Raw genomic sequence first — 12,333 nt, forward strand, 5'->3', positions numbered from 1 at the left:
TTCTGTTTTGGTTTAGTTCTGTGTTCCTTGTTGAGTTTGACAGAGTTTCCTTTGTTCTCTGTTTTCCTGCCACTAGTTTGTTTCCACTGCCCCGATTAGTTCACACCTGTTCTCTGTTCCTTTGATTACTCCCTGCAAGTATATATTAGCCCTCAGTTTCTCCTGTTCTTGGTCTTGCGTTGATGTTATGATGAGGTTTCAACCGCTATGCTAGTGTGAGTTCTGTGTTCAATAAACCTCTTTTGTTTCTTTTTTTTTGTCTGGGTGTTTGGATGCTATACATGACTACCATTAAACTAAGACACACAGAAGTAGAATATTAAATGTGGTTCTGTGTAACTTGTACATTAAGTACATTGAGTGCTATCCATTAACAATGACATTATCATCAGTGTTTATTGTGACCACTGTTCTCACACAAATTATAAACTCTTAAATGTAACATTTTACTAAATTACAGTTTCTATAGGAGTTAAATGTATTGTATGTAATTGTTAATTTAATCAAGGTTTGAATCATGAAGTGCTTCAGATTGCATACTGTTAACAAAATCATTGTTCAAACATTTGCAGTTAGTCTACTGTACTAAGACAAACAATTTAATGACATAAGCAAAGCGAATATGTTACAGTGCATACATCTTTATTCAGATCTCAGAAACATATGTTGAGATGTCTCATTTATCTGCTACTATAATGAATATGAACATAATTTTTTAATACAGAGGGGAAATTACCAACATTAAACAACCAATTACATGTTTAGGACTTTTGCGTTATAAGAATACAGTAAGACTTCAGATATAAGTGACTCGTTAGGTGACATTTTCTCATTAAAATCGTACCATTTCCTATTTGTTTAGTATAATGTGTGGGAATACTGGGGCAAAGCAATATGGTGGCATGGTGGTTTCACTTTTTATGACATCATGAACAAATATTCATGTCGCGCATTTCTGACAATCAAATCAACACTGCAGCACATAAAGTGAAAAACATGCTCTTATGCTCTAGTGCTCAGTTAAAAGAGTGTTAATAACGTACCAAACATGTCACTCATATATTCTCTGACATTCTTCACATCATCATACTCCTCCTGAACACCCTCTGATATGAATGTGGCTATTATTAATTACATGAACAAATAGACTATATCAGGAGTGTCCAATCCTGCTCCTGAAGGGACACAGTCCTGCAGAGTTTAGCTCTAGCTCCAGTTAAACACACCTGAACCAGTTGATCAAGGTCTTCAGGGTTACTAGAAACGTCCAGACAGGCGTGTTTGGGTCGAGATGGAGCTAAACTCTACAGGACAGTGGCCCTCCAGGAGCAGGTTTGGACACCACTGGACTTTTATATGGCACAATAATTTGAAGAAAAATAAGAAATAAAATACCCTGTGCCAATCTAGAAGGGTGTAAATTGAAACCCACACCTGCTTTATCATTGGAGAACTGTCGTATGATGACAACATCATCATAGTTTCCTGGTAAATCATCTACAACAACAAAGAAAGAGTGAAAGAAAAAAACCCCATCAATCAATTAAAATGCTTAAATATAGTGTTCAAACGTGTAGAAATAATGATAAAAATAAACCTGTAGCATGATGTCTCAATCCCACAGTGATCACATCATCATAGTTCTCTGGAGTGATTTGTTGCTCTTCTAAATGAGTTAAAAACAAATAGTCAGGGCAGCACTATATTTATTTTTTGACAAGAATAAAAATGAGGCTGCGAGGGACTGAAGCACAGTGTGTTTAATAGATTGTACTGTTGTTTAACAACATGGCAATTGTTCTCTGAAAACCTTTCAGTAAACAATATCTTTTTAAAGATTATGTGATCTAGAACCCCTAAGACTGTAAGTTTATCCTCACAACCTTATTTTCATCTGCATAAAATATGCTATCTACCTTGATTAAACAAAAACAGGTTTACTGTTCACAGGCCCAAAAGGTTAAAGAAGTGAAACCCATCAGTTGATTTCACTGACCTGTCGAAACTTTAGTGGTTGAGAAATCATTATGGTATTCAGGTGTGACTCCTTTTGCAGATTTGGCTTTAATAAAAATATAAAAATGTATGAATGAATGAATGAATAAATAAAGAAAGAAAACCATATCTAAATTATGTGATGAATGGTGTATATAATTTTCTGCTAAGATAACTTGCAAAGTAAATGTTTTAATTAATTCCACATGCTTTACACAACATACATAGGCTAATGCATTACTATATTTAAGTCCTCTAACCTGAAAGAAGCTCATCAGCATCTTCATACCCAGAATGCTGTTCTTCTGCAAGGACACTTCCTGTTATGGAGTAAAACCATCAGATACATTCACAATCACAAATCAGCCAAAACCTCCATGTACTTTGGATCATTTAACACTATCACTATATAATTTCAAATAACACACAAGTTCCCACAAATGAATCAATGTAATTTATTCCACTCATCCCTCTGAATAAAGTGATTACCTGTTGATCTCCACAAATCCAGCACTATGACACTTACAGTACTCACCTCTCTGAGTGAAGAGACTTTGTCTATTAATCGGCTTGTGCTGAATCTCCTCATAAACGGCCTCAGTCGACGTGCTGTGTCTCCTCTTAGAGAGAGCTGTGAGTGTAGACAGACAAACCTGCTGTCAGTTCACAACACATGACTGATCACACACTGAATAAGACACAATATGACAGTCTCTGGATCTCTCCTACCTCTCTTCATCACTCTATTCTGCTGAATCAGTATAAGCAGTGGCACTAAGAGCAGTAAGAGCACAACTACCAGTACAATCACAAGCTCTGGAGACGCTGCTGGAGGAGTTTGTGAAAGGGTGACTGATGTTGAGAGCACTGGAAGAGAAACTGATGGAAAAGCTGATGTTGTTGTGGCAGGAGTAGTGGACACTGACATATCTAGTGAATCTGTCAAAACATTAAAAATCAAGATTGATTTGAATAAACATATATTATTAGATCTAAAATGACCAAATGAATAATATTTGTCAGTGTTCACTGTGACCTGCACAGGTGAGTCCAGCGTGCTCTTTGTGGGAGCAGTCAGTGTGGTTTTTCAGGGAGAGAGGACAGTCCCACAGGTGAATCTCATTCCCTCTGCACTCGACTCTGTTCATCCACACAACACCTTCACCAGCACCAAAGACTGAATTCCCATCAGCCCTCAGTGCTGCTCCACAACCCAGCTGCCTGCAGACCACCTGAGCATCACTGATGTCCCACTGATCATCACAGACTGAGCCCCACACAGCGTTATGATACACCTCCAGCCTCCCAGAGCACCGGCCCTCCTCTCCACTCAGTCTGAGAGGAATACGCTCTAAAATACACACATCACAAAAAAGGAGATACATTAAGTGCCAGCAGAGTACTGTCAGAACAGCAGTGTCTGCACAGGTGTATGTGTGTGCTCATGTGAATATCCCAAAAATGAAATCCTGCTGGTGCTTCATATTAGAACACTGTTACATTGCACAAAAGTCATTAAGGGTTCAAGCGCATAGCTCTGAAACCCTATTGTACGTAAAACTGATTGTACTGATCAAACCATAAGTTGTAGGGATTTGAAACTTGGAGGGATGGTTGTACTCACACTGCCTACAACGTGAACAAGGCTCACCTGACGGGGGGCGCTACAATGATCGAAAGTACGAAATCGCTCAGATTTGATTGGGATTATTTCACATTTTTTGGAAAAACTTTTGCGAAGTAGTCCTAGGTTTTTCACCCGAACGGAACCAAACCAGTGCAGAAAGATTCTCTGGAGAGTGAGTATCAATACTTATCAAAAATAAGTTGAACTTTCGACTCACCGTCAAAAAAGGGGCACCGAAACGTTTGAAAGGGGCAGGGCCACTTTTAGTAACAAGAAAAAAAATATCACGGTGCTTGGCCACTTGGTGGTGCTATAAGAGGGAAAAAACATAAAAATGGCTATAACTGTGCAACCATTGGTCCTATCAACATGAAAATCGATGTGCACGGTCTTGGTCCAAAGTGCCAAAAGTGTCTACAAAGACATTTGTGTATCTCAAAAAACATGGCTGCCATTGGCTGACAAATTTTGAGCACCTGTTGACCAAGCGTGAACTAAATCAAATGGCGTTTTGGTGTCTTCTAGTGGTTAATACATTGTAGGTAATACATTATCATATTTTGTCCGTGTGTGCCTACCATAGTTCAGCAGAAAACACTGCTGCGGTTATGGCCGTGTCTGCAATGTTATTACCTGGTGTATTAATAAATTTTAATGTATTTCTCAGACACCATCATTGTTGCTACGGTGAATAAAAGAACTGACAACCAGATTCATTATTTGCGTGTCCATTTGAAATTGGTGACAGTCATGTGGGACAATGTTGAGGACAACAATCATTATAAAAGCATGCAAAGTTTTAAGGAGATCGGACCATAGCTGGCACTATAACAGTTACAACCTTTACAAAACATAATATTTCTATGGTAAATTACCTGTATTTGCAAAAAAAGGCTTCCTACATGTCTTTTTTCATATGTGCTTAAATGCCTTAAAGCGCTTGAACCCCAGTAATCACTGCTTGCAGCTATATAAATTTTTATGTTTGACTCCATTAAATGACCTTACCTGAACACTGTCTCTGGTGGAGAGAGGTGGAGCATGTCAAATAGCTTCGAGAAGACTCATGACTCTCTTGTTCTGTAATCAAAATTGCAATATATGTATTTCATGCATGCAATGTTGAAGGACTACTCTTTTATTGTTTACTGGAAAAAGCATCTGTTTTACCTGAGCAGATGATTTTGGTCACTTCATCTTCACCACAGTCATTCTGTCCCCAGGATGAAGATGGACACTGCCATAAAGTGGAATCATGTCGTCGACATTTCACTTTATCCAGCCAGTTAGGAGCTGATTTCACTCTTGCTGTAGAATCAGACAAAACACCAGATCTTCCACAGTTCAGCTCTTGACAGATCAGACTCGCTGTGTCTCTGTCCATCTGGTTGTAACACACATTACCCCAGGATCCATTGTAGAAAACCTCCACATTCCCTTCACAGCCCTCAGTTAACCTGATGTCTTTAAACTCTGGATGAAAAACAAAAACTACATTTTAACCCTTGTGCGTCAAAAAAAAAAGGTCATACATAGCTCTATAGTGGACAGAAATGTCTGCGTCAAAAAAATGTCATAAAAATTTGAAGCTTGGGAGCACAGACTTAAGTTTGGTCTCATTTTAAAGCAAATCCATGGCAGATTATTGTTGAAGTAAAAAAAGTGAAACCAAAAACAAGTTTAAGTTTAGTTTAGAGTTTTACATTTATTAAAATGATTTATGAACAATATTTTATATAAAATACATATTTTATGAAACATGTTGAACTCTAAAGCTGCTAGAAAATCAAAGCCATAAATCTAAATAAGTTGTGTTCCAAATTTGAGGTTGATATATCTCAAAAAATGAGCTTTCAGTAAGATTTTGTTTGGGTGCAGTACCAAATTTTCCCCATTAGATGCCAGCAAAACTTTGCTGGTGCACATGGTGGTTGGATTTGTGATCTGCAGTAGAGTTTTTTTCCTCTAAAATATTACAAGCACACACACACACACACACACACACACACACACTATTTTTATGACACACATGACACCCACACAATTACTGCTGCATTATTTCTCCAACTGGCTCTATAATATGCCGAAGCAGAAAACATGAATAAAGCGAGTATTTGCTTTATAGGCCAAACCTAAAAAAAATGGCACCATCTGGTAAAAAAATTTGTAGCCTTGCCAACAGAATGAAAGTCTATTAACACAAATTGCATAATTTTATCATTTTTGCATCATTAAAAATAGCAGTTTTAATGGGTTTCAATGGGGACAGTTTTGTCCTTAAGGTCCTGTGCCAGTGATAAAAAAAAACAATACTGAAAAGGACATAAAATTGTGCCAAAACTTATGCAAAAGGAAAATGACAAGGGTTAAAAAAAAAAAAAAAAAAAATTGAAATTTGTAAAATCTTATATTTAATTTCTTGTATTTAATTTCCATGTAAAAAAATTAGCAGCATGTTTACCTGAGCACACGACTCCTACATCCTCCTTGTGTTGACAGTCATGTTTTCCCCAGCCTGGAGAAGAGCAGCTCCACAGGGACGTCTCATTCCCCTCACACTCCACCTCATCCAGCCATATGGGTCCAGAACCAGGACCAAACCAGGCTGGTACCTGCTGGTTACTGAGGGCCACTCCACACTGCAGCTGTCTGCACACCACATGGGCATCTTTAATATCCCAGGAGTCATCACACACTGTCCCCCATGAGCCGCTGTGAAAAACCTCCAGCCTCCCTGCACAGTCTCCCCCAGAACCCACCAGCCTGATGGACCCACAACCTGATATTCAGAGAAAGAAAAACACATTATTGATCACTAACAACTGAAGAATCTGCCCAGATGTTGTTGTTCTCACCAAGGCAGGTGATTGACAGCTGTTGTGTGGAGCTGCAGTTGAGAGTTTGTGGAGAGCTGCAGTTCCCCAGATGAGCTTCACTCCCAGAGCACTGGAAGCCCGTCACACACTCATGACTGTGTTCAGGACTGGATGAAGAGGAGCCGTAGAAGTTCAGCACAGAGCCACAGCCCAGCTGTCTGCAGACCACAGAGGATTCAGTGAGACTCCAGGAGTCCAGCAGAACTCTCCTCCAGACCTGATGGATGAAAACTTCCACCTCCCCCTCACACTGTCTCTCTCCAGACAACCGCACCAGACCATCATGAAGAGCCAGAGAGGAATCTGAGAAGAAGATGTGGCATTTTATTAAGAAATTGCAAGGTAATTTATTTTATTTCTCAAAATTCACTCACCAGAGCAGATGACTCCAACATCTCGTCTATGAGAACATTCAGCTCGACTCCATGAAGAGATGGAACATTCTGAGAGTTTTATTTCATTCCCATCACAATCAAACACATCAGCCCAGATTTCACCACTTCCCTCTCCAAACCAGTCTGATCCCACAACAGACACAGCAATCCCACAATTCAGCTGTCTACAGAGGACACTGGCAGCTCTCATATCCCAGCATGCATCACACACTGTGCCCCATTCACTTAAGTACTGATGTTCAACTCGACCAGAACAGGAGTCTGAACCATTTACTAGTTTAACCTCATTGTAACCTGAATAAAGAATTAAGAGGTTCAGAAACAAAATATAATGCAGTTGCGCAGTACAGTACTGTGTCAAAAACAAAAGAGACACTGAATATTGATACTCAACCTGAGCAGATCAGTCCCATAATGTTGCCCCTGGTGCAGTTGTTTTCATGTGATGATGATATTGAACAGAATGAAATCTGAGATTCATTTCCTCTACACTGAATCTCTTGTGTCCACATCTGAGCGTCTCCTTTGCCAAAAGCAGCTGCTCCCAGCACCTGTACAGGAGCCCCACAGTCCAGCTCTCTACACACAACCTCTGCATCCTGCTGGTCAAAGGCAGCGTCACACACTGACATCCACGTCTGATCATGAAGTATCTCTAACCTCCCAGAGCACAGGTGCGATCCATTAACAAGTCGAGGTGGTGTATGACCTGTTTAAATGAAATGAATTACAGTACACAAAAACAAATGCTAGTTGAAAATTAAATAAAATAAACAATAGTTAAATACCATAACAGTACAACAATTTATAAATACACTTTTCCAAACAAAACACAATCATTCTTTGTGTCATCATCATCATAAATCAATGGGCAGCAAGTTGTTGTTTTTTTTCCATTATTTACCTGAACATATGACACCAGCATCAAAATTGTGAGTACAGCTATGTATGTTCCATCCTACTGACCTACACTTCTTCAGTGTAGACTCTGATCCAATACATAATACAGCACTTATCCAGATTGGTCCTGATCCTTGTCCAAAATGAGCATCACCCAGAGCATCTACAGGTTCTCCACAGTCCAGTTCTCTACACACCACTGCAGCATCAGCCATATCCCAGAATTTATGACACACTGTTCCCCACTGACCTCTATGAAGAACCTCCACTCTACCAGCACAGCGACTGTGGCCATCAACCAGCCTCACTTTTTTTTTATCTAAGTGACAGAAGAGCACACAGAGAGAGACTACAAGTAAAAGTAGCATATTTGAATAATATTATAAGTCTTGTTTTATTTAAATTCTCACCGGCACACAGCAGCCCGTGGTCATTCTCATGAGAACAATTTTTTTCATGTGATAGTGATGTTGGACAGAGGTGAATCTGAGATTCATTTCCTCTGCACTGAATCTCTTGTGTCCACATCTGAGTGTCTCCTTTGTCAAAAGCAGCTGCTCCCAGCACCTGTACAGGAGCCCCACAGTCCAGCTCTCTACACACAACCTCTGCATCCTGCTGGTCAAAGGCAGCGTCACACACTGACATCCATGTCTGATTATGAAGTATCTCTAACCTCCCAGAGCAGCTGCTGTTTCCAATAAGCTTGACATCTGATGTAATACAAGACAAGAAACAAAAAAATACACTTTATACTTTCATACAGTTCACCAGAGTGAAACTAGGTGAAAATAGCGGTACTTTCTTAGCGATATGCTATATTTACACTAAGTGTTAATAACGCTAAATTCTATTTACACTACCTTAAAATAGAAGCATTTTCTTTGCAATAGGTGTAAATAGTAGATGCTGCAAAAAATTGCAGATATTTGCACTTTAATTTTTTAGTACTTTATAAAACGGTATGCAGTAGTAATATGTGTGTAAATGATCATATTATTGAAATTGTTAAATGGATGCCACCTTATATTGTAATTTTGTAATGTTGTCTGTCCCAACCAGACAATGGTGTGCAAAGTTATTGTAAACAGCCTCTGCCAACAAAATGGACTATTTGCATCGAAAATGGCATCTTTATATTTCTTTGGATTTTGCTGATAATGATAAGTAGACAATAATAATTTGCATCCTTCAAAAATGTGTTTGTAAAAGTATTAGCATGTTCTTGCACTCCTGTAGCTCACTTTAAATTGTTTTCCAGGGGAATTTTTACCTTTATAAGGGCAGTTGTTCTAACCTTATTAAATGATGTCATCCTCATGTCAGATTCTTAAAAACACGCAGCTTAACATGCTTACAGTCATAGACAGAATTATTGGCACCCTTGGTAAATATAAACAAAGAAGCCTGTGGAAATAAATCTGCATTGTTTATCCTTTTGATCTTTTAATTAAAAAAATAAATAAATAAATAAATAAATAAATAAAAATAATAATAAAAATCACAAAACTTAATCTTTCATTGACGTAAAACAATTGAAAATGGTGGGTAGGGGGTCTCATTATAAAATAAATGTTTTTCTCAAATACATAAAAGAAGCGTTTATTTTAGCCTAACTCAAGGATGCATCGTGCTTTATCTGTGAAGTATGCAATCGTAGGATTTATTCATGCTTTTTTATGCCTGGTTGGAGTAATACACCTATTTTCCTTCATTGTCTATGGACCCCCTGAATTAGCCTTGGCACTTCAAAACACGGAATCTCACCAGATCCTTTAGATTCCCAATTCTATTTTCTATAGGGTTTAGGTCAGAAGACTAGAATGGCCATGGTAGAACCTTAATTTTGTTCTCAGTGACTTTTGTTCTTTTTTGGGGGTGGGGTTTGATGTTTGTTTTGGGTCCTTGTCCTGATGGAAAACAAGACCCATTACATGATTTCTAGCAGAGCCAGTCACTTTATTTATTATTTTATCCCATCATGCCATCTATCTGAACAAGATGTCTTGTCTTGTGTGGATTTCTTTCATTCTTTCTTTATGGAAAACAAAAAGAGAATGTTTAATTAAAGCATATCCTGTTATTCTCTTTAATGTAATGAAAGTAAAATAAGAAATAAGAATCTGCTCCACAGAACAAAGCCATAGTTCTTTTGTAATTTTTGTAAAGAAAGATCAAAAGGATAATTATTTAATTTCACTGACTTCTTTGATCATATTTACTTAGGATGCCAATAATTATGACCATGACTGTACCTTGTATAGCTATATCATACTATGTTCTGTTATATGTTCATGTACATTGTATATGTATCCTGCTAAAAACATATATGTACTGTTTTTCTGGATTCTTCGAAGACAGCCATTTAAATTTGTTATAATATTTCATAACATTACTGTATTTTTGATCAAATAAAAAAACAGCCTTGGTGAGCATAATACTTCTTTCAAAAACATTCAATCTTAAATATTCTGTTAAAATAATAATTTTATCATAAACAATACATTTCACACATCCATAATCTAAATTTGTAAATCTAAAATTAAATTTCTTTCTTTCTGACAAGCAAAAGGAGAATGTTTAATTCAAGAATATACTGGCATTCTCTTCAATGTAATAAAAGTAAAATTACAAATAAGACTCGGCTCCACAGAATAAAGTCAAACAGATCTGAAAACTCATGAAGGTGAGTAAATAAGTTTGGATGAAGTTTGGGGAAGATTACCTGAGCAGATGACTCCTGCATCCTTAGTATGATCACACTCATAAAAACCATATTCTATTGATCCACAGTTCTTCAGTGTAGACTCTGATCCATTACACATCATGAGATGTGTCCAGATTGGTCCTGATCCTGGTCCAAAATAAGCACCACCCAGAGCATCTACAGGTTCTCCACAGTCCAGTTCTCTACACACCACTGCAGCTTCAGTCATATCCCAACCAAAATCACATACTGTTCCCCACTGACCTCTATGAAAAGCCTCTACTCTGCCAGCACAGGAGTTGTTACCATCAACCAACCTCACTCCAGTATTGCCTTTACCTTTATAATGAATAGAAAGGGAGAAAGGGAATCTTTATTTGTCCAGATCTAGGGAAGATTAAATTTAATTTCTGTTTATTTAAAAGCAGCTGCTCCCAGCACCTGTAACAGGAGCCCCACAGTCCAGCTCTCTACACAGAACAGTTATTTTCATCCTGCTGGTCAAAGGCAGCGTCACACACTGACATTTCCACGTCTGATCATGAAGTATCCACATCTAACCTCCCAGAGCAGCCAGAACCTGTCCAGGAGCCCCAGCCTGACTTCTAAAACCTCTGCATCCTGCTGGTCAAATATATATACACTGACATCCATAAATCATGAAGTAATCAATCAATATTGATTAATATACCAGCCATGAGAAATTTAAAAAAAAAAATGCACATATTATGAGAAATCATACTTTCGTTGATCCTTTCGTTGAAATAAAAGATATTTACTATGCATGTGAGATGTCTGAATAAATTAACACATGACCTGCCACATTTACATGCCAATGATTTCATGATGTGTGTTTCTTAAGAAAATTAGCCCACCCAGTCACAGTGAGGTAATAAAGCAGAAATGGAATGGATACTACTACTATTCCTAAACAACAGAAAAAATAATTTTGTCTGTAAAATGTGGGGAAGTCCACCAAATCTTGCAGTGTTATTTGTTGCACCTGCTACATTTATTACATTAGAATGTAAGTTTATTTTTAACAAGGCTCCTGATTATTACAGTCTGACTTTATGTAACAAAGTCCCACAGGAGGCGAGTAGTAGATGAACTTAAGTGCAGTTTATCTGCAATCCATAAGAGAGGAGATGAAATACAATACTGTAGAAATACATAGACGGTTCACTCCTATACTTATAAATAGGAGAAACTGCAATGCGTAATATGGCGCAATAGTCCTGCCTTCTAAATCAAAGAGCCAATCACTAAAGGGTAAAGTCATTGCGTCATTGCAGCGACAGTTAGAAGCGCCAGTTCTCATAGAAACCCGAGGCTAAACCAGCCAACGTGCAATCACAAGCGCCTCGTGGCTGCGCATGCGCATTGTCTGGTCTAGCTTAAAAATTAGTTTAAACTCTATTTGAGCATAAGGAACAACATTCATGGGACAGTTCATTTTAGATTTTCTTGCTGATTTGAAATATGTAATTTATTGATTCCCCCATTCATTTAGAGAGGACTTGGTCTTGAATGAGCTGCCCGGAGGCGTTGCAAATTTGGCCGCCGAGTGAACAGACTTTCCTTGAAAGGGACTTTGCGTACATTCAATACACGGCAAACTAACATGGCAAACAAGCAGACTTAAATACTTAGACAAGGGGAACACAGGACAAAACTAAGGGAGCACATAGAGGTTAACGACGGCCTCTGCAGCCGTGACAGGACAGACAGAGAGTTCAGGAATGGACTCCTTTGCCATAACAGGACAGTCAGAGAGGTCACAGATGGCCATGATCAATCACCCATTCCCAGCTGAAGAGAAACACCCCGTCA

At 38.3% G+C, this 12,333-nt stretch overlaps 1 protein-coding gene across 1 annotated transcript; it reads right to left on the bottom strand.

The window, feature by feature from the left end:
* Positions 1-1,565: 1,565 nt before the first annotated feature.
* Positions 1,566-10,773, bottom strand: LOC127158017 (scavenger receptor cysteine-rich type 1 protein M130-like). The gene is made up of 14 exons (XM_051101170.1): positions 10,519-10,773; positions 8,204-8,506; positions 7,798-8,112; positions 7,288-7,602; positions 6,873-7,187; positions 6,478-6,801; positions 6,084-6,401; positions 4,793-5,095; positions 4,631-4,702; positions 3,032-3,346; positions 2,725-2,934; positions 2,531-2,626; positions 2,256-2,315; positions 1,566-1,666 (listed from the first exon to the last, which is right to left on the bottom strand). The coding sequence occupies exons 1-14, from the start codon at positions 10,727-10,729 to the stop codon at positions 1,566-1,568; spliced, it is 3,258 nt and encodes a 1,085-aa protein (XP_050957127.1). The 5' UTR covers positions 10,730-10,773.
* Positions 10,774-12,333: the final 1,560 nt, after the last annotated feature.

The sequence above is a fragment of the Labeo rohita genome, unplaced genomic scaffold, assembly GCF_022985175.1.
Source record: "Labeo rohita strain BAU-BD-2019 unplaced genomic scaffold, IGBB_LRoh.1.0 scaffold_1303, whole genome shotgun sequence".
Classification (NCBI taxonomy): domain Eukaryota; kingdom Metazoa; phylum Chordata; class Actinopteri; order Cypriniformes; family Cyprinidae; genus Labeo; species Labeo rohita.

What these genes read in the sequence shown, in the direction of transcription:
- LOC127158017 (XM_051101170.1), bottom strand. Translation starts at nt 10,729, where the DNA reads ATGACTGAAGCTGCAGTGGTGTGTAGAGAACTGGACTGTGGAGAACCT. An exon ending in CGCTGGACTCACCTGTGCAG is followed by an intron (nt 2,935 to 3,031) that starts GTCACAGTGAAC and finishes ATGTTTTGACAG; the next exon opens with ATTCACTAGATATGTCAGTG. An exon ending in GAATAGAGTGATGAAGAGAG is followed by an intron (nt 2,627 to 2,724) that starts GTAGGAGAGATC and finishes CTACACTCACAG; the next exon opens with CTCTCTCTAAGAGGAGACAC.